Source organism: Dendropsophus ebraccatus, chromosome 6 (genome assembly GCF_027789765.1).
Source record: "Dendropsophus ebraccatus isolate aDenEbr1 chromosome 6, aDenEbr1.pat, whole genome shotgun sequence".
Taxonomy (NCBI): domain Eukaryota; kingdom Metazoa; phylum Chordata; class Amphibia; order Anura; family Hylidae; genus Dendropsophus; species Dendropsophus ebraccatus.
Window position 1 is genome coordinate 35,532,593 of NC_091459.1, and position 26,824 is coordinate 35,559,416.

General features: G+C 41.1%; 1 protein-coding gene across 1 annotated transcript in view; it reads right to left on the reverse strand.

Moving 5' to 3' along the window:
- Window positions 1-10,383: 10,383 nt before the first annotated feature.
- The window catches only part of PREP (prolyl endopeptidase), an 85,882-nt gene continuing 69,441 nt past the window's right edge, over window positions 10,384-26,824 (reverse strand). The window contains exons 11-15 of the mRNA XM_069973611.1: window positions 17,582-17,718; window positions 16,684-16,778; window positions 14,851-14,982; window positions 12,729-12,885; window positions 10,384-10,983 (exon numbers count right to left, since the gene is read on the reverse strand). Of these exons, the coding sequence (XP_069829712.1) occupies window positions 10,689-10,983; window positions 12,729-12,885; window positions 14,851-14,982; window positions 16,684-16,778; window positions 17,582-17,718 (816 nt within the window). The 3' untranslated portion in view covers window positions 10,384-10,688. The remainder of the gene's footprint in view (window positions 10,984-12,728; window positions 12,886-14,850; window positions 14,983-16,683; window positions 16,779-17,581; window positions 17,719-26,824) is intronic.

The window sequence follows — 26,824 nt, forward strand, 5'->3', positions numbered from 1 at the left end:
ATTTCTTTTACACCAATTCGATACCAATGAGCCCCCCAACCAGCCCTGTAGGTGGAAAAATAAAAGTGTTATGGCTCTTAGAAGACGAGGAGGAGAGCGCTGCTTCATTGTGGCCTGGACATCTGTGCATTAATAACCTTTGGTTATGAAAAGGTTAGTAAAGATAACCATAATTGGTCGCTGTTTTTGTTTTTGTTTACAAAATTTGATGTACGGTGTGATTGATTTTTAGTAATTTTTCTTAGAAAGAAATACACATGTATCCGATTTATGTTTAGCTATAATGTTTTTCATAATTACTGTATGCAAAGATAAGAAACTAATATATTTTGATAAAGAAAATGTATTTTCCCACTGTTTCTGGCTATTGTACCTGTCTGTAAATATACAGAAACTGCATTCACTGGGGATCTGGGGAAACTATGAGGCATGAAAGTTAACAGTGCTTGTCGTTGAGGGACCATGCGAAACAGAGCATCTCTCTTCTGGAAGACAGCCAATTTTCTTGCCGAGCAAACAATTGTTTTTGTAGGTAGTAATAATATCTCATACCAGTTCCTGGGGCTGCCCAGCTCCATCTGTTAAAAAAAAATAAATAAATAAAAAATCCTGTGCTGCAGCAGTGTCCTTGTTAGTGGGTTGCCTTCAGAAAATCAGCAATCTAGGAAAGAATTATAGGGACCAATTTCCCAGTTACCTCTTATATAGGTATTTCATATACAATATAACTAGATGTTAATAGTTAGAGATGAGTGAACTACTCAAAAGCTTGGTTTGGTAGGGTTCACCTAACTTTGAGGGTGCTTTCACAATTACCGAATCCGCAGCGGATTTCACGATGCGAGTTTGCAGCAAAATCTGCTGCGGATCCATGTAGTGTGAAGGTCTATGGGGGTTACATATCTGCAGCAGAATATTCATTCCGCTGCGGATATGTAAGCCTACCCCTTTAACCCCCTGCCGCCCCTGAGCATACATTACCAGCAGGTAATGTATGCTCTGGGCCGGGGGCTGCGGGTTAAAGGGGCCGGGTCACATACTGGCAGCAGAATGAAATACAAGTATAATGCACCACCCGGAAGTGTGGTGCATTATACTCACCGCATTACTGTCGACCCCCGGCCGCCATCTTGGGACAATGACGACATCTTCGGGAGGCTGGCCGAACTGCTCCAGCCGTCCCCCCTCTGCCATGTCATCAGCTACTCAGCCACGATTGGCTGAGCATAACTAAAAGGGCATGCATGGCTGCTGGCCAATCAGCGTTCATCTTCACAGGACCAATCTGTGCAGAACAGAAAGACAAGAGACATCACTTCAAGGGGTACTCCAGCGAAAAATGTTTTCTTTCAAATCAACCGTTTTCTACTTATCAGCTGCTGTATGTCCTGCAGGAAGTGGTGTGTTCTTTTTAGTCTGACACAGTGCTCTCTGCTACCACCTCTGTCCATAACAAGAACTGTCTAAAACAGTAACAAATCCGCATAGAAAACCTCTGCTGCTCAGGACAGTTCCTGTCACGGACAGAGATAGCAGCAGGGAGCACTGTGTCAGACTGGAAACATCACTCCCTGAAGGGCATACGGCTGATAAGTCTCAGAAGACTTGATATTTTTACATAGAAGCAAATAACAAATCTACATAACTATCTGACACCAGTTGATTTGAAAGAAAAAAAGTGTCGCTGAAGTACTCCTTTTATGTCTTTTTTTTTTTTTTGCCGTTACAAAAGACCAAATGGCCTTAGTGTTGGAACCTCAACTGCAGTTTCCAGGAAGTGAGACACCTAGTGGCTAATTTTATAGCATTGTTATCCATATAGTAAATAAAAAATAAATGTGAGTAAAAATAAAATAAATTACAAAGATGTAGTATATCCCCTCCCCTGTTGATGTAACAATATTTATTGGTAATGACAGCGCCCATTTTTTTTATTTTTTCACAGTTTTGTATAAAAGCAGGTGTTAGTATTAGTATTTCAATACAGTATAAGAGCTATTTTATGTTTATAGGTAAGAATGCCCTTTGACCTTTCGATTTTAATTATACAAATTTTGACATAATCCTTTGCATAATCCGCTGTAACATTTCTCAGCACATAGAGTGCACAGACAAAGTGCATGGAAGCTCTCATTTGCCTATCATTAACTTATACGCTCTAAGACAAATGACACTGTTCTTCCAGTATAAATAAAATCTACATATTCATGAGTAATAAAATGTCAGGCAAAGTGCGGACTATATAAAAAAATCTCTATTACTCATTAACAATCGGCTAATTTTTTAATAATATATCGCATTAGAATGAACTGATATGTAGAACGTCTCCCACAACATACTGTATCTCCAGTTAGGAGAATAATGAATCTATAATTAATGTTGCTCCTTTTTATCAGTTAATGAACGAAAAGGACACCTCCAAATTCTTAGGCTGAACATCAGACATTTGGTAATGAAGGTGGTAAAGAAACCCGTAATCGTGGGCTTTAGTAAAACATTACAGAGTGTCCCGGTTGTATTTCACTCAGCTCTCTGTTAAATGAGACCTAAGCATTGCTTCAGCTTCCAACAATTGGTATAATCCATTATTAATAGCAACCTAGCACCACTAAAGACGCACTAATAAATGTATCACACGGAAGGGGGATATATAGCCAGATGGGTCCTGAGTAGATGGCAACATCAAAATAGATTTAATTACCATATTACCTTGTTACTGAACACCTTGGTGTTTGAAAACTTCAGTATTCAAACTAAATTTCGGTTTTGTTCGGTACACGGTACCGTTTGGTATCTAGAAAAAAAAATCATGTAAGGGAGATGTCAGCTGTACTGTTGTTCACCTGACAGCTATCGAGGTATTCTGGAACACCAAGGTTAGAGAAGCGGGGATTCCTTTCACAATGAGGGGAATCCCCGCTCTAAACAGGTGGAAGAAGAGAGAGAACCTGCCGTGTCGCCCTTGCTTCTCCCCGCTGCGGGTAACAGCTCCTCCAGCTTGCCCCAGCTGCCAGCACCCATCTTCAGGCCACTGTCGCTGAAGCACAGGCCCCAGCAGCCAGGAAATGGGTGCCGGCAACTAGGGCAGGCTGTAGGAGCTGTTCTCCACTGTGGGGAGAAGCAAGGGTGGCGTGACAAGTACAAACAGCCACTTGCTCTTGCCTCTCTCTCTGCCTCCACTTAGGGAATGACACTGCAAAGGAGCATGGATTCTTATCATGATGATGATGGAATCCCCGCACCCGTTTAGAGCAGGGATTCCCCTCATTATGACGGGAATCCCCGCTCCTTCACATTAAGTAGTGGTGCAAGATGCTCTACTACTTACTAATAGTCTTTACACTCTATGGGCCGGGTTCTCTGTACCTGACCCATGGAGTATAAAAACAAATTAAAGACATTTACATTGTTCCCTATGGGAACACACAGCTCGGTTCTCGAACTGCTCAGTTCTGGAACAGCCTTCCAGAACTGATTAAGTTCGAGAACAGAGGTATTATTGTAGATTATTGAACTTGGACATCACTTTGGCTATTTTTTATTGGCCTCTTACTAGCCAGCCAACACCCTGCCCCGCGTTGAAGAGAACCTCCAAACAACTGTCTACAGATGGGAAGTCTTTCCTTTCGGACATTTTTGGCTTGGCATAGATTCCCAGTCAATGTTCTAAAACTCCAAGATGGGGTGAAACACTGACTTGAAGGGACACCACTTTACCTAAGAGGTGTGAGAGCTATTTTTCATATCCTTTCTTGCATTGATTATTGAACATAATCAAGTGATGTAACTAAAGGTGAACCACTTATATACACAGTGATTTTTTTTCACCTACATTTTTTTCCTTAATACCTTATAACACATTTATTTTTGCATTGCCAGAATTGTATGAGGACTTTTTGCAGGGCAAGTTGAAACTTTTAATCACACCCTTCTTTATACCATAAAGGTGTAATTCTGGCCACCTCCACTGATTAGCTCTTCTGTGCCTGCACTACATAGTGAACGGGGGAGTAGCAGTGGCAACTTGTAACTATGGCTCAGCTCCCACCAGTCAAGAAGCCGTGGTGGTGGAGGTGGTGTTCCCCGTGGCGCCCCTCCCGGGTCCTGTTAACAGCCGCCAGTGTCCTGTAGCTCTTCCAGCTGTCGTCACATACCCAACTGAGTGATTGCCTGCTCAGCCAATCACTGACTGGCTGAGCGGGCAAAAGCTTATGCAGGCCATGACGTTGCAGCTGGAAGAGCCAGGTACATGACATACCTGGTTTCCAGTCGAAAATTACTTCCGCCAGCCGTCAGAGGGACCCGGGGATGGGTTTAGGTTATTATTTTCCCCACCACCCGCCTTCCTTCCTATTTGGTGGGACTTCTCAACATTCCAAGAACATCATGACACAAAATACTAGTTGTAGGCTTTGAATTATTGTGCTAACAGGCTTCTCTCATAATAGGGTGAAGTGAATCCTATCACCAGAAGACTCTATAGTTACAGATACGGTATAAGAAGTAATGAATCCCAGTATATTACTTTTTAAGTAATATAATTACATTTGTGTATACAGATTTGTAAGGCAAATAGGTGAAAAATGCAGCAATCAGCACTTTTCTACACAATTAATGATGAGAATAAGTATGTGAGCCTCTAGTATAATACTAAATAATGATAAAATGGGACTTATATATTCCAATTTACTAAGTTATAGGTTTTCCATACCCTTAATAGTTTTTCTTCCCTTGCTCTGTAACTGTGTGGAGAAGAATTTATACAAGTCCATGTATGTATTCTATCTGGTATTTACAATTTAATTGTGAAACTAATATACTGTATATGATTATAAATAGACATTTGTCATAAAAATTCCTGCAAGAATCAACATTTTCACCTGAAGCCAAACAGTTTTAGTTAAATGTGCAGTATTAGTTAGGGTATGGAGTTTAAGGACCCTCAGGCTCTAGCTCCTCTTTTCTAGCCATAATAGGTGACATCTAGGTCACTGTGTACGGTCCATTATTTCAGCAACTTGCTATGGCTTAACCTATGGGTATAGGGCCAAGAAGATGTTTTGGGAAACGTATTATTTGTTCAGGTTTCAGCATTCCAAATGTAGGGGACAGTTGATAAAAAAACAAACAAAACAAAAAACAATCAATTAATCATAAACATAGTTTTTTATATAGTTTTTTAGCACTCGTGCTTTGTAAGACCCATGTGATCCAAATTAGCAGGAAGCACCTGTGTACATAAGGGGAGGATCTCCTAGTGTTCTCCCATTGTACCTGCAGAGGAATGGAGAGAGTTAAGAGCTTGTTCACTCTTGTGTTGCTTGGCGTCCACTTTTTCCGCCTGTGGGGTCTGGGGGGGGGCCTTTAGGGTCTGGTCCTGTGACAATGTAGTTGCAGGGCCATTCCGTGGCCCCCCTTCTCTGCTTGCGCACACTTTGCGGGGATTGTGGTTGCTGACCAGCACGGTGATGTTTTTTGGTTAGGGACTCATGTGTATCAGAAGACCTGCACGTGGTACATGAGGCAATATGGTTTGGCCAAATTATATACGAACTTCTGATGTTGGTTTTAAATGTAGCTGAATAAGCTTTCGTGTCAGCCATGGGTGCGATGTGCAGCCATTTCTGTCTTCTTGGCTTGTGCATATTTTATGTATTCTGTCCCCTTTTTTCATTGTGGCTAGCACTCGTGCTTTGTAAGACCCATGTGATCCAAATTAGCAGGAAGCACCTGTGTACATAAGGGGAGGATCTCCTAGCATTCTCCCATTCTACCTGCAGAGGAATGGAGAGAGGTAAGAGCTTGTTCACACTTGTGTTGCTTGGCGTCCACTTTTTCCGCCGGTGGCACCTGCGGGGTCTGAGGGGGCCCTTTAGGGTCTGGTCCTGTGACAATGGGGTTGCAGGGACATTCCGTGGCCCCCTTCTCTGCTTGCACACACTTTGCGGGGATTGTGGTCGCTGACCGACACAGTGATGTTTTTTGGTTAGGGACTCATGTGTATCAGAAGACCTGCACGTGGTACATGAGGCAATATGGTTTGGCCAAATTATATACTAACTTCTGATATTGGTTTTAAATGTAGCTGAATAAGCTTTCGTGTCAGCCATGGGTGTGATGTCCAGCCATTTCTGTCTTTGGCTTGAGCATAGTTTTTACATTTACCACCCCTCCGGAATCTGTCTCTGTTTGAACTTCCCCCTGTTTGCAGGTCCCTGAAGCTCCAGTTGTTGTTTTTATTTTTTCTTCAATTCCTGGTTTGGGGCTTTCCCATGATGCTTTTTGTATCCTGTGATGTCTAACTGACTCTGTAAAACTGTTAGATGGCTTACAGCTTGCTCAGCCAATCAGAGTTGAGCAAACTGAGTCATCTGACAAAGAAAGGCTGTCCTAACAAGGCTTAGACCCGCCTCCCTCTTGATGATGTCTTGGTCACAAAATGGCTGTCACAGAGCAGCCTGGGGTCAACAGTAATTAGGTAAGAATGAGTTTACTTTTCTTCCTGGTGGGGGGTTGAGGGGGGAAAATATAGTGAAGGGCGTTAGATAGATGACTGAAGCATATTACAAAGTTATATAACTTTGTAATGTGTTTCAATTACTGGGAAAAAGCTTTTTGCTGGAGTACCCCTTTAAGGTCCATGTTGGATCAATGGGTGAGAAGAAAAGTTCTAGGATTTTACTCTACTTTCATCAATTGCCCCAATCTCTCCCTTTTTTTTTAAACTCATTGGACATTCAGTATGTATTTTTTTCCATCCATACTATACTACTATGTAGGTTATGAAACTAAACCTGTCACCTACAGATCTACTGGGGCTTGAGAAAGAGTTTTAGTTCGTGAAACAGCTGTAAGCCCATTGCTTGTAGGAGCTGCTTTCCCTCACCTGCTGGAGTTTAAGCAGTATGGAATTAAGGCTGGTTTTACCCATCGGATTTGGTAAGCATGGCTGTCTCTTGATTTATTGCTATCATCATGAGCACTTGCTCTCAGTCCCATTGTCACCAGTTTGAAGGTCTCATATCACATACGACAAAGTTCAAACAACCGGCACTCCGTTAACTTCTGCGGCGCGGTGCCCATGGCAATAAAGTCACAGAATAATGGAATGAATCCCGGCACTCGCTGGTGTAAATTGCTTCAATGGATGTTTATTACATCAACGCTGCACGCGTATCGACCATACTGGTCTTTATCAACAGCATGCTGTTGATAAAGACCAGTATGGTCGATACGCGTGCAGCGTTGATGTAATAAACATCCATTGAAGCAATTTACACCAGCGAGTGCCGGGATTCATTCCATTATCATATCACATACGCTCAGACCCTATCATGTAGTATAGGCACATGACCATATCTTTGCTTTGTTTCTTGTTGAAAAAATAAAATAATGGAATTTACTATAAAAGAGAACACCGTTTTCCAGATGATTATACATATAATATGTCCAGTTTTTTTTTTAACGACATTCTGTATATAACTGTCAAGTATAAACAGCTGGATAAAATCACAATAAATCAATTGACCTGAAGTAAACAAAACATAAAACGGAGCCGTCCCATTTAGTAATTTCATATCACATCTAATTGCATCATAAGGGAAAGGACTGATACATGTTATTCACTTGGCAATTTAATCACACCAACCTGATTTGCAATTACACTTTTGAACTGTTACCTATTATATTTTATAAGGAACATCTGTTGCACATGTCTTTGTTCGCTTGCCGTGGCTTCATTGGTATACCCATATGATATCCTCATAGTTAAAGATTAAAATTAGCAATTGTCAAATTAAAGCATTTCTACGTACCATGGGATTCATGCTCCTTATAGTACAATGAGGTTGTTTCATGGGCCATGATAACAGCGCTGTACACTCAGGGAGGTCGGGCAAATATACCATCTGTCTGTTTATAAATCGGTGCATTGTGACTGGCCCTGCAGACTGCCTTTAGTTCTCTAATCGGTGGATTCCCTACAACCTGGTTACACTTTGCCCCCAAACAGAAGATGGCAGGTGTGAGGTAGAAGATAACAAGCATTTGTTTATTTCTATTAGATTGGCCCCTACTGGTTAAAGTGATTGTGGATACTCAGTAGGTGATCCTTATGGGGATGTCGTTTAGTACATGGTATTACTTTAAAAAAATAAATAAAAAAAATTAGGTTTCACACTTTTATACTTAAAGGGAACCTGTCACCCTCCGTGCCGGGGTGACAGGCTCCCGACACCCCGTTAGAGCCCCATATACTTACCTAATCCCGCCGGGTCCCGCTTCTGGAGGTGGTCGGGTGACGGAGATCTCAGCCGCTGCAGCCCGGCGCGCGCGCTGAGAGATGAGTCCAACACCCATAGAGAATGACAGGAGAGTCCAGCGCTCCGTCATTCTCTATGGGTGTTGGACTCATCTCTCAGCGCGCGCGCCGGGCTGCAGCGGCTGAGATCTTCATCACCCGACCACCTCCAGAAGCGGGACCCGGCAGGATTAGGTGAGTATATGGGGCTCTAACGGGGGGTCGGGAGCCTGTCACCCCGGCACGGGGGGTGATAGGTTCCCTTTAATGGTGCAGAGGATGCAAATAAGAAACGTATCTTCATACTCAGTGCCCTGTGCACTATAGGGAGCCATCAGCAGGTTAGATAATGCAAAAGTCTGTTTCCAGCAAAAGACTTTTGCATTGCAAGTGTTGCACGGGCTACCGGCCAGAGCGCTTCCCTTGTGAAGAGAATATTTCAGTTGGAGCAAACAGACTGCAACTCTCATCAGCGATTGCTACACCACCATCTGGAGTGAGGAGTGCTAGCTTCTATTCAAACAATCCCAGAGGGGATACAGGTAGCTGATTACCTGACAAACCTCAACCTGGATAGAACGTCTACCTGGAGGTTAGTACTGGATATACGGCCATAGTGTAGGGCTGTTTTTCACTTGTGTATTTCACATTCTATATAGCATATCCTGATCGCATGGCATAGCAGTGATCAGTGTATGTAATCCAAAGTATGTAAGCAAAAGTCCCCCCTAAAGGGACTATAAAAGTGTAAAAAAAACAAACAAAAAAAACAAACAAAAAAAAAGTTTAAAAAAAAAATGTCCCAAAGCCCCTCCCCCCAATAAAAGTAAAATCACCCCCCTTCCCATTTTATACATAAAACACATAAAAATAATAAAAGCTAATTAACATAAAATATACCGCAGCGCACGTAATCGTCCTAATAAAATAAGATATTGTTCCCGCACGGTGAGCGGCGTGAACAAAAAGCGGTAAAAACCCGCTAAGATTGCTTTTTTTAAATTACATTTTATGTGTAAAAAAATTTATAAAAAGCAATCAATCTGATCTATAAAAAAAGTCTGATCTATAAAAAAAATTTACTACTAAAAACTAGAGATCATGGCGCAAAAAATGATGCCCCACATGACCCTGTAGGTGAAAAAATAAAAGCGCTATAAGAGTCACAATAGAGCAATTTTAAATACACCTAATTGCTAAAAAAAAGTTTTACTGTTAATAAAAATAGTAAAACATTAGAAAACCTAGTAAGCCTGCATATCGCTGTGTTCAGACTGATCTATAGAATAAAGAAAAAATGACAATTTTACCATAAAGTGCATTATATGTAAACATGGAGCCCCCTACCCCCCCCCACACACACACACAAAAAAAAAATAAAAAAAAAATTGGGGAATCGCATTTTTGACCCAAATTCATCCCATTAATGATATTTTGGGGGTTCAGTCATTCATTTTATGGCAAATTGAAAGACGCCATTACTAGAGATGAGCAAACCTGCCGGATTTCTAGTTCGTACGAACCAGAAATCTCGGCATCTGACTCCCGCTGTCTGCCGACTCCGTGCAGCGGGTGGATACAGCGTTACAAACGCCTAGAAAACTGGGACACAGCCTATAGGCTGTATCCCAGTTTTCTAGGCGTTCCTTACGCTGTATCCAGCCGCTGCACGGAGCCTGGCGGACAGCGGGGGTCAGATGCCGAGATTTCTGGTTTGTAGGAACCAGAAATCAGGCAGGTTTGCTTATCTCTAGCCATTACAAAGTACACCTGCTCCTGAAAAAAAAACAAGACCTCACATGGCCCTGTAGGTGGAAAAATAAAAGAGTTATGGGTCTTAGAAGGCGAGGAGGAAAAAACGTAAACACAAAAGTGACAATTGGCACGGACCTTAAGGCCATTTCAAGCTCCATCTTTAAGGGGTTAAAATGGGTTGTAGAAGATTGGGAAACTGTACAGGTTAAAATAAATTAAAAGACTGTCCATGGGCTGGGTCTGAGCTGTAATTGCAGAACAGTTTTGACATTTAGGGAAAAATGACAGGAAACATTTTGTAACCTGAGACAAAGACCGCAGAGTAAGGATAAAGTAGAAGCCAATATTTATTTGATATGTGCCATCCACGTTTATAACTTCCCAAATGCTGTCGATAAAGTATGCTTTAAATTATTAGAAGGGCAGATCCGTCGAAACAGATCACATAAAAAGATAAACCTTTATAATATGATCCAGAAAAAGCAACTCCTCATTCAGTATAGCTCAAGTAACAGGAATACATGTAAAATGATGAGATAGGAAATTAATCTCCGATTCTTACAAAGGATTACACTAGAGTTTGTCATGTGAGAGAAAAGCCCTTGTGGTAAAAATGAAATCTATTCAGTTTGACTTATTCGCACCAGCTGAGATTTAGGCATTGTGCAATGAAAGCATACATGTCAGAGACTTCCTCAATCACTTTTGCTGTTGGCTTTCCTGCTCCATGGCCGGCTTTGGTATCCACGTGGATGAGAAGAGGGTTGGTTTGTTTCGGGCTTTGGCCCACAATGTACTGCAGAGTAGCTATAAATTTTAGAGAATGTAAAGGAACAACTCTGTCATCGTGGTCAGCTGTGAGCAGCAACGTGGCAGGATACTGCTTCCCATCTCCTTCAGGCACCTTAATATTATGAAGTGGTGAGTATCTGTAATGAGAATTCACAAGTGGTGAGAAACGACTACTATAGGCAGAGTATTTTTTTTCTTGACGAATAAGGCTTATGGTTTACACAGAAATACAATTTAATAATTCTGTCATGTACTTGTCACTTTGTGTGACTAATACAGCTATTGGAGTATTTCTTAAAGGGGTTATCCAGTGTTAGAAAAACATGGCCACTTTCTTCCACAGACAGCACCACTCTTGTCTCCAGTTCAGGTATGGTCAGGGACGACGACATATCTAGTCCTTTGGGTTCTCAGCTAGAGGGGCTCTAACTAGAGATGAGTGAACCTATCAATGTTTTCCAGACAACCATAGAGCTTTATCCAACTTCAGCAGTCACCGCTAATCAAATGCCGAACACTTGGGTTCGGATGGACTCGAGCATGCTCGAGGTTCGCTCATCTCTAGCTCTAACTATCTTGAGTGAGTGGTGGTAAGACAGTACCCAAGTCCACAGCTATGAGGATCCACCTTTTGCTGGTTGAGAGCTCAAAGTGAGCACCTTGTGGGTAAAGCTAGAATTCGGGGAGACCTCTAAGGAAACCTGGCATGTTGTAGCAGAGTTATCGGCTTGACTTGCACTTATCCAACTGCTGTCTGATGGCTCCTATTAAGTTATTAGCATCAGCATGCATCAGGCCTACTCAACCATCTAATAGCCTCACCACAGGTCTTACTAGCCTAGCATGGATGGTGCTGGAACTCTTTTATAGAAAATACTCACTAACCCACTCTGCACTACTCTCCAACAGATCACATATTAGACGCACATGGCCTTCTTCCCCACTATATAAGGCCTCAGGGAGCAGGCAGGTCATTGGAAGAAAAAGACACCGGGGACTGTCTAACCTCTGATGGGTTGGTGAAATAGAGGAGGGACAACTGTGACATACCCAGATCAGGGATTGAATGTCAGTCAGCATTTACAAAACAGTGGCATAGGCAGAGAAATACATGAAATCAGACATGTTCACAGTTAACCCCTTTTGTACACCTTCCTTCAGCTGAGCCATGTAGTGCATGAAGTATAAAGCAACATCTAGTGGTGGGCGTGCAGAATGCGTCCTTCAGCCCAGAGCATACATACCTGATAACACCGACCTACATGAATAAGACTGCAGTGGCACACCCTCTCTGGGACACTGCAAAAGTGCTGGAGCAAGGAACTTAAGATGTTTCTCTGGCAGATTCTGCAGAGAAGAGTCATGGCCCAAGCCAGATGGAAAAGAAAAAAAGTGAGCGACTTCGATCAGAGAAGACGTCACCTGAGTCTCACTGAATATAAGACACTGCCATCATTTATACAGTTCACAAACAAACTGCCAAATAGTCACCGAAAACTTTTCCATGACCACCCTTATGTAATAGGGCCAGTGTCCTATTAGAATGTTGCTCATAATACATATTCATGAGCAAAACTAGTAAAATTCATATCAAAATTCAATTCTACATTTTTTAAAGATTTTTTTTAAAGCTGGAGTCGGAGTCAGTACACTTTCTCCGACTCCAGCCAAAACTAGCTCCGACTCCAAAACAGTTGTTTTTTTCTGTTACATTTTTATACCGCAATCACAGCACTCAACATTTTTTTTACTGTACGAAACATCCGTCATATTTTTTTTCTGCACACAAAGGAATATACATAACATGAACTGAATGAGGTCCTATAATTTACTATTTGGTACAAATATTTATTGAATCTAGCATGAAATGTTGGAGTCTTACTTGTATAACCATTCAAAGTGTTCTTTATTGTCGGAGCACCCGAAGTCTGTTGTCCATGCGTGACCAATAGTGAACTTGTGAAACTTCAACATGTCCATCACACCAACTTGAGCAATGGCGCATCCAAACAGCTCTGGTCTCTGATTAGCACACGCAGCTGTAAAATTAAGACAGGCTTCATACATTCAGACACCTTATAAATCATGCAGTTAGGTAAAAACTGAAAATCGGCACCTTCCATCAGATAATTTCTCCTCTCATATAATTCATAATATATCTGTATTATACCTTCCAATGTCTTTCAGAAAAAAATGTATTCAGATCATTCCCAACCAAAAACAGTAATTTTGGCACCTGCACGTATAATATTCCAACTAATGGCACTATGTCAAAGACAGGCGTCCCTACACCCCCTGTCGCAAACTGGCCCCTCTCTGATTTATGGAAAGGGCAACACCGGTGAAGGTCCGAGACAGTTTATAAATGAAGTTGAGTAGATTTATGTAAGGCTGGGTTCACACAACATTTTTGCAATCCGTATTTGCAAAAAACAAACAGATGAAAAATGGATGCATTTGTGTGCATCCATTTTGATCCTTTTTTTCCATTGGCTTCCATTAAATAAATAAAAAATTGGATCAAAACGCATTCGTTATTTTTACCGTACACAAAAGTAAGGTCAGCTACGGTTTTTGTGAACGTAAAAAAAAAACACGATGGCTTTTGATTCCTTTTTTTTTTTATAATGGAAGTCAAAGGAAAAATGCATGCACACAAATAAATCGTTTATTCCATCCATTTTTTTTTTTCCGAAAATGGACCCAGTCTAACTTCCCTACTCTCTCTCTCTTTCTGGATGCGGGAACCTGCATCTATCAGACACTTACAGTACAAACTGTCGATATTCTATAAAGGTCTGGGATGGAAATGCGCTTTAAATGTACAAAATTACTGTTTTAAACATTAACCCTTTCATTAACTTGGAATGCAAATCACCTTCTGCTTTGGAAGGGCTTTTATGGTCAATGGCGCCAAACATCCTGTTTAGAAAAGCCCAAAAAGCTCAAAATCACTGCGAGGGATGCAATTTTAGGCTCACTTTAAACATCTTTTGGGCCGATCTTATGTAATAAAACTGTACTGCATGCTCCCTTCTAGTAGGTCTCGTGCCTGTGGTTAGGAATTCCTCAAAGATATCCAGAAAAACACAGCACTCAAAGTAATATACACTTAAAGTTTTATTCTAGAATACAAAGCATAATCCAGCAATGAAAAAGGCATATAGTGAAATGAGTGTATGTGGCTACTGGCAACGTTTAGGTCAGATCCCCCGACCTTTCTCAAGCCTTTGTAGCTCTGAACGATAGGTAGAAGCGGGGTCTATCCAATGGCTGTTTTCTGGATATTTGAATATTTTGGGCAACACTGATTTTTATAGTGATACATTTTTTTAAAATATTTAGATTAAAAGGAAAATGGATTTATATTTTTTAAGAAAAAATTTCAACCTAGCTAGTAACCAGGCCTAACTAACGCGCGTGCACACACACACACACGCGTATGTATATATCCAGGCCACATTTCACATGAAAGGAAAAGGACGATGCATACCCCCATATGTATATTACTGATAGAGGACAGAACAATGGAAATAAAACCTTGAGGGAGCACAGTAATCCTTGAGCTCGTCTCCTAACAATAAAGATAGAAAAATCTGTGAAGTGAATGTCAAATCTAGGAACATGTGTAGGTCAGCTGCTATGATGGCAAGTAATTCTGTCCTACAAAATATAGGTCTTTTCCCCACAGAATTAGCCCATTTCTAAGCACATACTGTCTCTTTCTCCTTATATAAATGTGTAACTATTCAAAATCAAACAAGACACATGGAGCAAGAAACACATTTCTGCTAAATAGGTAAGGTGCACAAAATGAACGTGAAGGGAAGCCAAGGCAATGGTAATAACCAGTGATCATACAGACTTTATGTTAAAGGAAAAGACTGATGCAAACATAAAAGATAAAGCTAAATAGCATGCCCAACGGCATGGGCAAATAGGACATACATATACATAACACATACATAAAACATAATACAAAATACATAAAACATAATACATACCAACTAAAAGGCCACCATTTGATCCTCCATTGATGGTAATTTTCGCTGGAGAGGTGTACCCTTTCTCCACCAGATATTCGGCTGCACACTGGAAGTCATCAAAACAGTTCTGCTTCTTATCCATAATAGCGGCTTAGAAAAAAAGCAGAAAAGACCATAAGAAAGCCACCACTTTTACATTTATATAACATACACCATGTGCACGCTCACAAAAAGTTATTTATTTTACAGAAGTCTGGAGCAGACGACATACTGTAGGATTCTGGAAGCCAAGATACATCACTCCAGGTGGCAATTTAAATTTCTAGTGACCAGGAAGTGATTGAAATGCTAATCCACACACATCATTCTGTTTATCTGCTCCAGAAAACAAAATGTAAAATAATCCGGTGAGCTGATCAGAAGTCAGAACGCCACATGAGCAATCAAGAATGCACAAGTGGAATGGAGGAGAATATGCATGAATAGTTGTAAAGGAGATAATTGTATATTACACCACCTGAGTGGAGACAAGGAACTTGGAGATACCAGTTACATTTACAAAATAAATAAAAATAAAATGATCAGATATATGTAATAAAAATGCACTGATGTGGAATGAGCAAACAATACTTGAAAAAAACTCCACTTTTTTAAAACTTCCAGTTTTATTAATCATTTAAAGGGTTATTTCATAAATCATGAGGACATGATTAGTTTGTATAAGCATACGTACAATTTTGTGAAAAGCTGTCCCATGAGAAAGACAAGGGGTATACCCCCTTTTTGGGTGGGGAGGGGGGATTTCCAGCAGCAAAAATAACCCTTCTCTGCCATAAGAGATGTGAATTTGTGAACAGTTTGCACAGTAGTACCAGGAGAGGCTTCATTTAAATTAAAATGGCTGATAGAGCAGTTTCTTTAGAACAAAATATGTCAAATGTACAGATTTCATGAAGGGCAGACTGTTCGTTAATATAACAATAGATGCAGCTCACCTATATATGAAACCGAGGTTAACTTAAAGCATGCACTAACCAATGCACAAAGACCAGAATCAGAAAAGTGTAGATAATACACTTCACACCCATTACACTTTTGATTAAGGCTGGGTTCACACTACATATATTTCAGTCAGTATTGTGGTCCTCATATTGCAACCAAAACCAGGAGTGGATTAAAAACACAGAAAGGATCTGTTCACACAATATTGAAATTGAGTGGATGGCCGCCATATAACAGTAAATAACGGCCATTATTTCAATATAACAGCCGTTGTTTTAAAATAACAGCAAATATTTGCCATTAAATGGCGGCCATCCACTCAATTTCAACATTGTATGAACAGATCCTTTCTGTGTTTTCAATCCACTCCTCGTTTTGGTTGCAATATGAGGACCACAATACTGACTGAAATATACGTAGTGTGAACCCAGCCTAAAAGTGTATCAAGCAAGAGGTATAGTACATAAAGGACTAATTTTTTTTCTGTATTTTTCTGATTCTGAAATTTATATTTCTTATCTTCTTCTGGAACAACAGGGGGAAACAAAGTTCAAAAGCCTTTTTTCAACTGTATTATGAATTGGTTATTATATTTAATGTGTTTTATTTGAGGGAGGTGATTTGAACTTCAAGGTCCTAGAAAACCTTTGTTAGCAATGTTTGATTTATACAATGCCATAGCCTTGCATGGATTAGTGTAAGAAATCTGTGTTCTGCTAGTAGAGTCTGCCTGAGTCAGGCTCTATTAGCAAAGTTACTATGGTAGGCACGGAGGCCTAGTTTACGCCTCCAGCTGCTGTGATACCTGATTGGCAATGAAAGAAAAGAAAACAAAAGAAAAGAACTAACCTTTATGCCAGGTTTCCCCATACTCTCCTCCACCCCGGATATTTGCAATAGCAAGAATGCCACCTAAATGCCTTACGAAGATCAACCTGGAAACACTGGAAGTAGAAAAACACAAATACAATGTAGACAAATTTAAGGTCCGTAATGATACGAACTATAAAACATGTTGAACACTGTAAAGAAAAAAAATAAACCGTTGAGGGTCTTAGAAAGCGGTGGCATATCTGTAATCCACAGAATTAAATTACAATGTTATTTTTACTGCAGAGTCTTGATTTGGGCTGTGAATACTGTCAATGAGGCGGAGCCCATCACGTCCATGGCATTAGGACCTCTACACTGCAGTGTGTTGTACGCACAATGCATGTCGCTTATTATGCACAGGCATACCGCACAGTGAGACTTCGCAGGGCTAGAGATCAGGGAATCATATGCCCCACCTCCTTGACCCTATTCAAAGTCTAAATTAACCCTTTGTTTTCTGAAAATATAAATACAGACAGGCAACAAAGGTATGTTCTGAATGATTTTACTGATATCTATCCAGCATTGCCACCAGCTCTGTAGGCGGGCAGGGATGACAGATTCACTTTAATTTTCCCTTCAGTAGTGCTGCAAGGCAACTGAACAATCACTACTGAAATCTTCCATAGATTACAGCAGGTCATCTGTTGAATGTGATAGACAATTGCCTTTTTTTAATACAATAAGTAATGATATATTATACTAGGACTACATTACAGTACATCAATAAACCAACAGAGATCTTGTGCAGGATTATCACTGGCAGTCTCCAGAGGGGTAATTCCATGTCATTATATATTCTAGAAACATCATCTTTGTTCACTTTTCATGCCAACTGCCTGTATTTTTGGCATTGATATATCAAGTCTCTTACCTGTAACTTGGGGTAATAGATATGTTGAAACCACCGTAGCCATACAGAAAGGCAGGGTGAGAACCGTCCAATGTAATACCCTTTTTATGGACAATAAACATTGGTACTTTGGTCCCATCTTTGCTAGTGTAAAATTCCTAAAAGCAAAAGCAAAAATAGTCAACTTTACATAAATGCAAGAAAGTGTCTGTGTGACAAGTAGAGATGAGCGAATTTGCCGAAGTTTGGGTTCATATGAACCTGAACTATCGGCTTCTGAATCCCGCTGTCTGCAGCCCCTGTAAACAGGGTGGATACAGCGTAAGGACCGCCTGGAAAACTGGGATACAGCCTATGCCAATGTCTGTATCCCAGTTTTCCGGGCGGTACGTAAGGCTGTATCCACCCTGTTCACGGAGCTGGCAGACAGCGGGAATCAGAAGCGGATAGTTCAGGTTCATACGAACCCAAACTTCGGCAAATTCGCTCATCTGTAGTGACAAGCAGGACATAGCATTACATTACAAAAGTGCCCAATGCCATTAGAAATTCATAAATATTACAAGTTTTACTGGTAGTTCTGTTAATTATTTCTTTTTTTACTTTTATTCGGATAAATGTGTGCAAAAAGGAATTTTTTTTTTTAATTTTACAGTAAAATAAAAAAAAAGATTTGCATAGTTTGTTTCTGTCAAGTTGATATGTAATGTGTTTTATCTCGAATATAGAAGGTCAAATAAAAAAATTTGAAAAAGTGACCAAAATTTCAGTTTTATGATTAACATGATTGAATTTACAGTAAGAACGAAGGGAAGTGCTTTTTTAGGATTGTCAGGCATCTGGCTTTGAAGTCTGTGCCGCTCTGTGCAACTCCCCCCTGGGTGCTGGGAAAAGCTGCATCCAGTCCTGGGAAACTTCTCCCAGCTTCCCAGGACTGGATGCAGCTTTTCCTGCCACCTGGGGAGGAGCAGCATAGACTTCAAAGCCAGAAGCCTGACAAGCTGCCGGCCGATCCTAAACAAGCACTTTTCTTCGTTCCTACTGTAAATTCACTCATCACTAATTAACACCATTTTTTAATGACACATTCCATACATATCAGTCATACGCATCAGATAAATGTTGGCCAAGCCTGCGGATGTTGATGGGAGCAGCTGACCTTCTAATATGTATGACAGTCTACAGACTGTCCCCTGACTTCAGATGTTGAAAGAGATAACTGTCAAGGGAGTCTGGCAAAAATTTCCCTACTGAGAACACTAGTGCTTAGCCATGCCAAGAATGTAGGCAAATAGCTGTCGGCAGAATGGGCCTTTGGCCAACAGCTATCTTAAATCTATGGCCAAGCTTAAAGAGGTTGCCTGGGGAGCAGAAGATGATCTGACCTCAGAGGACGGATAGCGAAGCACTAGGTTATCACTTTACAATATGGTGATAGCCCTTTACAAAAAATGAAAAATTACTTGCATAATCACACCCGAAACACAAAACTTAGGGCTATGTTCCCACTACGTACTAACAACGGCCGGTGTTGGAAATAACTGAAATGCAGACGATTTGTTCCACAACCCAAAAATAAGGTAAGGCGTTCAATAAACTAAAGAAAGGGTTAATCCGTTAACTCTCCCTCCACACACAACTCCCTGGATGCCTACAAACCTGTGAGTGCTGGTACTTGTGCCTGCTGTCTGGAGAAGCTATCCATGAAGAGGTTAAACTAGAGGTCTGAGGGAAGCAGCAGTGACCCAGAAACACAAGGAAGGAGAGCCGGAAGGTGTCTGATCACTGGCAGAGTTGATCAGGTAGCAGTGGGTAAAAAGAAGAGGGCTTTCTACCCAGTACAGTATCAGGGTGGGGACACAGGGGTGCTCGTATTAAGAAATCTTGCTGGTTTACAGAGTTACAAGTTTCTTTTCTTTTTCTTCACTGTTAGCTTGACTTGTCCTCCTGCATCTCACTCCTCTCTGACACTCCGGGATGGGGAGATACGCAGAGCTGGTAGGCAAAGCTGGGCACAGAAGTCACGTTTGGCCTCCAAACATTTTGGCGGCCCAGCCGGATCCAGTAGTACCAGAACCATCTTCCTATGACCCTGTGTTATGGAGTTATGACCCCTTTGGTATTTTATGGACTTCGGGCTTTCAGCCTAAAGGGGAGGAGTGTTTGTCTGGCAGACGTATATGTACGAGGGGCTTGGCAGCAAGTGGCGTGTATATAGTGTATTGTTGAGTGCACCCTTATGGAAATTAAATATTCCAATTAATCCGAGTCCGATCCACGAACCCATAAGCCAGTGTTCTCAAGCTAATACTACATATTACATGGCTGGCTTCTGGCCCAATATATTATTATAATACCTAAACGAGAAGCTGGTGGCAGCATTACTATGTACAATGGCCGGACCATGGACAAATAAAGCACTTATGCCTGGTGTCAACGAAAATGTATAGTCTGTAAGCTCCAACGAGCAGGTCTCGTTTATAGTTTTATTTTTGTTTTTATTTATGTTCTTATTTGTTCCAATTTAACTGTGTATTATGTACCTCTGTACTGTATGCATAGGAAAAAAAAAAAAGCGCTGCGTAATCTGTTTGCGCTATACAAATAAATGTATTATTATTATTATTATTACTTTAGCAAAAACTTTTATTGCTCTTCATGACCTAACATGGACCACGGATACACTAAATAGAATATAAGCTTTCCTATGACGCAGCCAAAAGTTAAGTTGTAGTGATTGTTTTGCTGTACACAGACACAGATCAATTACGGCTCAGCAATGAGATATGAGGCTTTTAAGACAACTTCAATGCAGAAATCATTTGATAACAAATGTATCCGTGTCTAGCACTGGCGCAACTGGTCAAGTTGTTTATTAAACGGATAAAAAGCAATAATGGGAAATGTTTCCATTTCAATAACAATGGCAGAACTCCTAATTCTAAAAAAGGACATAAAATACCAAAGGCTTATAATCCCTATTTGCTTTCATACCTCTTATTGTCTTTCTCCAATTTTCATAAAATATAAAGCCGCTGCCCTCAATTAATCAAGGGCCCAGGCTTATAAACAATGAATACAATAAAAGTCAATTCTTACACGTTGCATTATTCTCTTTTTTTTTTATAGTTAGGAATCTGGGGGCCCATCCTCCACCTACACAAACCAGGTTAAATCGAAATTTTATTGTCTCTTTATTCAGGTAAGGCTGGGTTTACACCATGTTTTTGCAGTCCTTTTGTATTTTTTGTTGGTTGCTTCAAATAACGTGTATTTGTGTGCATCTGTTTTCCCATTGATTTCTATTATGAAAGAAAAAAAAAAAAAAAAGATAAAAAAAGGGATCAAAACGCATACTTTTTATACCGTACACAAAAACATGGTCAACCACGTTTCTGTGTACGTAAAAAAAAAAAGAGAAAAAGAAAAAAAGGGATGTTTTTTTTTATCCCTTAATAATTGAATAAAAAAAAAAAAAAAACATCAAAAAGGATGCACACAAATACAGTGGTGCCTTGGATTACGAGCATAGGCTCAGGCTGATAGAGACTGCAGGGAGCATGAAGGGAATGAGCAGGGCAGATGTGGGCACATAAATGCAGCACTCTCTGTCCAGGGAGAGAGGGGTTACAGTTGCTGTATGAACAGATTACCTTCACAGTCCTGTCTCCTGATGTAAGCCCCAGCCTGAATTGGATCTGCCATGATTTGGGAGGTGAGGGAGACTTCCTGGGTCAGAGTACAGTGCTGTAGACCCCACTATGCAGACCTTGCCCCTCCCCAACTGCAACTCCCACCCAATAAAAATCCAAGTTACTCTTAAACCAAGGTACTACTGTACATCCATTTTATGCAACAAAAAAGAATGGACTGCAAAAACAGTGTAAACCCAGCCTTAGAGTTTTTTTTTTTTAATGCACACATTTGGAAACATTCTAACCTGTGCCGCACAACCTGAGCAGATCCTCCGTTTCCAAACTGTGCATAAGCAGTGTAACTCGTGCAGCACAACCTGTGCAATCCATCTGTGAATCCAAACATTTATAGTCTAATCTCTGTGGCATAACCTGTGCTAAAATAGTGTAACTTGAGCAGCACAAGCTGAGCTCACCTAGATCATGTATTTTTCTGCAGGCACTGTTATTCTATTTTAGCGCAGGTTGTGCCACACTGGTTAGACTACATATGCACAGGTTTGGACACAGATAATCTCATCGGGTTGTGCAGCACAAGTTACACAATTTATGTGCATTGCCCAACTTAGATATTTATGTGCAGGTTGCATCGCCCAACTTAGATATTTTGGTGCAGATTGTTCCACAGAGTTAACACTATAAACTGCAAAGGTTGTGCTGCCCAAGTTAGACTATTTCAAAGCGGGATGTGCCATGCAGGTTAGACTATAAATGCGTAGTTGATCTTCCTGGTTTGTAAATCTGGGAATTTAGGCGAGGATCTCCATACAAAGATTTCACATTGCACAAGTATTTTGTGATTTACAATACGTTGCAGAGGAAAGGAGATGGTTGGGCGATGCCACAACTCGCGATCGCAAAGCTGTCACTGTGTCATGTGATGTGAAGCCTGAATAACGCCAGGACGTACCAGTGCAGAGTTAACTACCTTCCTTCCAGGACATACTGACATGTACTGGGCCACAATGGGGTTAATAAGACCAATAACATCTTGAAGGAGTTCCAGTAAAATATACACACTGTGAATGCCTTGGGTGTGAAAAATCACAAGCAGCTAATTACACTGAAAGAAAACCTCAGGAGAGTCTAAAAAAAAACCTACATGTCCGTTCTGCTCTTGTTCAAGATCACTTGCCGCACACTGAGGAAAACCTGTACTTGCTTTGTCCTTGCCTGTAACAGAAGTCCTGAGCAAAGCTAACAGAGAATGTTATCAAAGAGGACATCTACCATTTCAACATATTATATACTGTTAAATTATTGAACTGATCAATTTCATGTGTCTCTGTAATATCGGTTTTATTTGCTGTAATAATTTACCTTTACAATTCTGCTATTACCAGCCTAAGGGTCCTACTGATTATCTACCTAATCAGGCCGAATCGGGCAGATATCGCCCGTGTAAGGCCCCTATTACACGGAACGATTATTGGCCTTACTTAGAGCAGTGGCAGCAGATTGCCATTGACTTTAATGGGCTGCCCAAACGATCTGAGGATCATTTGGGTGGCCCCTTTCACTGCTCCCTGCTCGCTGTATGTGCATCTAATAGCACAGTGAAGCAAGAAGGGAATGAAAGGCTTAGCTGACAGGTCAGCGCTCCCTTCCCTGGCACATTGTACCTTATATGGCCATAATAAAGACAACAATCGGCTGATGACCCGATCATCGGCTGATTATTGTTTTTCAGCTAGCTAAAAAGTCATCATCCTCTGACCGTGCATTGCTCTGTGTAATAGGAGGTGCGTGGTTGGTGGCTGATTAAAGTATATAGAAAATAAAGTTATTACTTACCTATCCAGGCTCCCCTCGTGTCCTGCCTGTGCCCCACAACCCTCAAAGATTCTGAAGCTGCCTCTGAAGTGACAGGCAGCTCAGCCAATCACTGGCTCTGGCACTGTCCCGTCTCAGCCAGTGATTGGCTGAGCACTGTCACTGTACAGACAGCTTCAGAGGCGGCTGTGGCAAGTTTGGAATAGCCAGCAAGGGCTGCACAATCACCAAGCCGTGTAATAAGGAGCAGACACATCTCTACAACAACTGGTAAGAGGAGGCCTTCATGGTAAAATAGCTGCTAGGAAACCACTGCTAAGGAGAGGCAACAAGCAGAAGAGACTTGTTTGGGCTAAAGAACACAAGGAATGGACATTAGACCAGTGGAAATCTGCGCTTTGGTCCAAATTTAAGATCTTTGGTTCCAACCACCGTGTCTTTGTGTGACGCAGAAAAGGTGAACAGATGAACTCTACATGCCTGGTAGCCACTGTGAAGCATGGAGGAGGAGGTGTGATGGTGTGGGGGTGTTTTGCTGGTGACACTGTTGGGGAAATTTGGAGTGAAAAACCCTACAAATAATTTGTGAGAATATTAAAATAATACAGTAACGGAAAGTCTGTAGTCCGATTAGTGAAGGCAAATTTGCAAAAAAAAAAAAAAAAAAAAAGGAACACAATAGATGCTGCAAATGAATGAACTTCCATAAACAACAGCTGGTTAAATTCTTCATGCAACACCTCAATACAATGACTCGACTAGTCCCAGTGGGCACAGAACAGCTTGCTGAAAGCCCAGCAAGTGATTGGCAGAAACTGTTGAGGTTTCCTTACCGTTCTATTACACAGACATCCACCCAAGTGACAATACACTCCAGTGTTGGCAACAGATGCATGAACGAAAAAAACTAAACTGGAGAATTCTCATGAGAAATATCCCTTTGTGCGTGGCCCTTTCAGAAGGGACATAGGAGAAACCTGCACGGAATCCATGATGAAAAAAAAGAAAAGAAAAAAGATTTGGCATCTGTTGTATTACGACAGGGAGAATTTGTTGCATCATTTCAGACCACTTCTCTCTATTTGATCACCTATGCGATTCCTAGCGAGTTAATAACTTAAAGGGGTTATTCAGTGAAAATCTTTTTCTTTCAAACCAATTGGTGTCAGAAAGTTATTCAGATTTGTAATTTACTTCTATTTGTAATAGGTTTCTGTTACATGAATTGGAACGTTTGTCTGCAGCAGACCCTGCACACCCTGAAGCTGCAGAAAATCCTCACTTCCTGTTCCACTCTGTCTCCCCTCCCTTCTGAGACAGAGGCCACATGATCTGTCTGTTGTGTTGCCAGGCAAGCAGTAACCACTCATCTGTAACCCCACCCACCACTGACATCACAGAGTGATCACCTGGCCAAGGGCGGGGAAACAACAGCCTCTCCCGTGTAATAGGAGAAGGGAGACATGGTTGTTACATCTGTCTCTCTTTTTCTCAAATCTATCTATATAGATAAATATGAAATTAATTCCAATGAAGTACTCAAGAGTCTCCACTGAATTTTTTCACTGATCTCCTTGAGTTCAGTGATTACTGTGTTTTGTTGGTTGATTTGTCATTGCCCCAACTAGCCAGAATCCTGCTCCACAGTGACAAGGGGCAAATACCCCGAAACGGCTGTCTGTGGATGGATGCCTGCCTTGGCAAGCCCTTGTCATGTCACAATACTCGCAACTTGAGTTAGACATTGACAAAAAGGGGCAGCCCTGTTGTTTTCCTATTTATGTTCCAATACTCGCAACCGAGTGGGACTTAAGGGTCTTTCTTTCAGGGTGGTGTGGTGCTCTCCCCATCATGGAGGCACCCTATGGCAACAGGCTAGAGATATCTGGCTATCCTGTGTTTTGAGACTGGCAAACGAGGCTCCACGGACTCTTGTTTTGCATATTTAAATTTTTGGGGGCATCAGTGGAGACTCTTGATTGAGTACTTCATTGGAGTTTTTTAACTGATCTCCTTGAGTTCAGTGATTACTGTGTTTTGTGTGTAGATAAATAGACAGACATAAAGATAAATACTGTGTTTACTGTGCAAAGCAGAAGCAGATCGAGCCAGTGGTGGGCAGATACTACAAGACAGGGGCGGATACCCAGGAGTTGGCTCTGAGGTGCAATGCATGCTGGGACATGTAGTTTTGCAGGCAGATGCCATAATGTAAAACTGGAATCATTTGTAGAAGTTTGAATCTGGGGCCAGGAGCAGAGTAGACAAGTGGGAAAGGTGTCAAACAATCGGCGGAGGATCGGTAAGTGCACCTATATGCTTTTTGAGCATTTTATTTTTTTTATGGTATGGCTGAAGTTCCCCTTTAACTTTCTCTTTTCCTAGTTTGCATCTTATTGCAATTACAACTGTGAAGTATACAATTTTTTTTTTTCAGGGAATTAGCCATTTTGAATTCTCCTCTTTGCAATCCTGTCAGGATGCAGCAAGAGCCTCCCACATCAACAGTAAATCAGCAGTAAATTAACATCTATGCTAAGCTGCCTATATACACAGAATGAATTGTCATTGCCTGGTGCAGTTTTAAGTGTGTGTACAGATGCATGTACAAAGGAATGGTGCTTTGTAGGAAAGAAACGGACCACCATAGCTTTGCCAAGTACATTACAAAAACACTCCAAATCATTTACGCTGCTACTTACTTAGAAGAAAGATACGCTCAGATACAATATCTTGAGTTCCTTTTCTCTTAACAGGTTTGCAAAGAAGGTTTCAGTGAATGCGCTTTTAACAAAAACAGCATATGGCTCCTTTGTCGGCCTGCTGATCTTCATAACCTCTATCCTCTAACAACTAAGCAAAACACCACAAAATATTTATACTCCCTGTGAAAAAGGAAAATGAAGCGTGGCTAGAATGTATGCCAGACCCCACAGCATTGTCAGCTGTTACTTCTGGAGGACAAGGCCATAAGATGGATTTTAACACTCTGATAATTGTAAAACAATATTCTCGAGCTTCCTAGGATGATAACTTCCTACTGCAATGTTACCTTTATTAGACAGATGAAGCCTTTCCCAACACACAACCAAAGAGTTATCTACGATAAAGAACGGACACCAGGTTGGCTTGTCATGGAGCTGCCATGTGCTAATAGGTCAGGCTGGCACACTGGCAGCATTACAGAGATGAGCTGACAGAGCTCATCTTTAACCCCCTTCACGCTATGAAAGCTGGAAACCATCTAGGATTTTACCCCTTAAAGGGATGCTCCGGTGGAGAGAAAAAATAAATACATTTTTTTTCAAATCAACTGGTTAAATTTGGCCAGAAAGTTAAACAGATTTGAAAATTACTTCTATATAAAAATATCAAGTCTTCCAGTACTTATCAGCTGCTGTATGGCAGCAGAGAGCACTATGTCAGACAGGAAAGAAAACCCCCTTTCCTGCCAGACATACAGAAGCTGATACGTACTGGAATACTTGAGGTTTTTAAAGAAAAGTTTACAAAAATCTGTATAAATTTATGGCTACCCCTTTAAAGCACTGTTTTTAATTCTAGATCTGTCCTGGGGTCCGTTCGTCAGGTGATGCAGTTATCGTCCTAAAAAACAACTTTTAATCTTGCAGCCCTGCTTCTAATTGGCATAGAGTCTGTGCCCTAAGCTTGCACCGCCTCTCCGTCTCTTCTCCCCACCATTAGGAATGCCCCAGGCAGGATTTCTCCTAATCATCACTAGCCTGAACACTGCACATGGGCCTTAACGATCCAACACATGTGCAGTGCAGGGCTG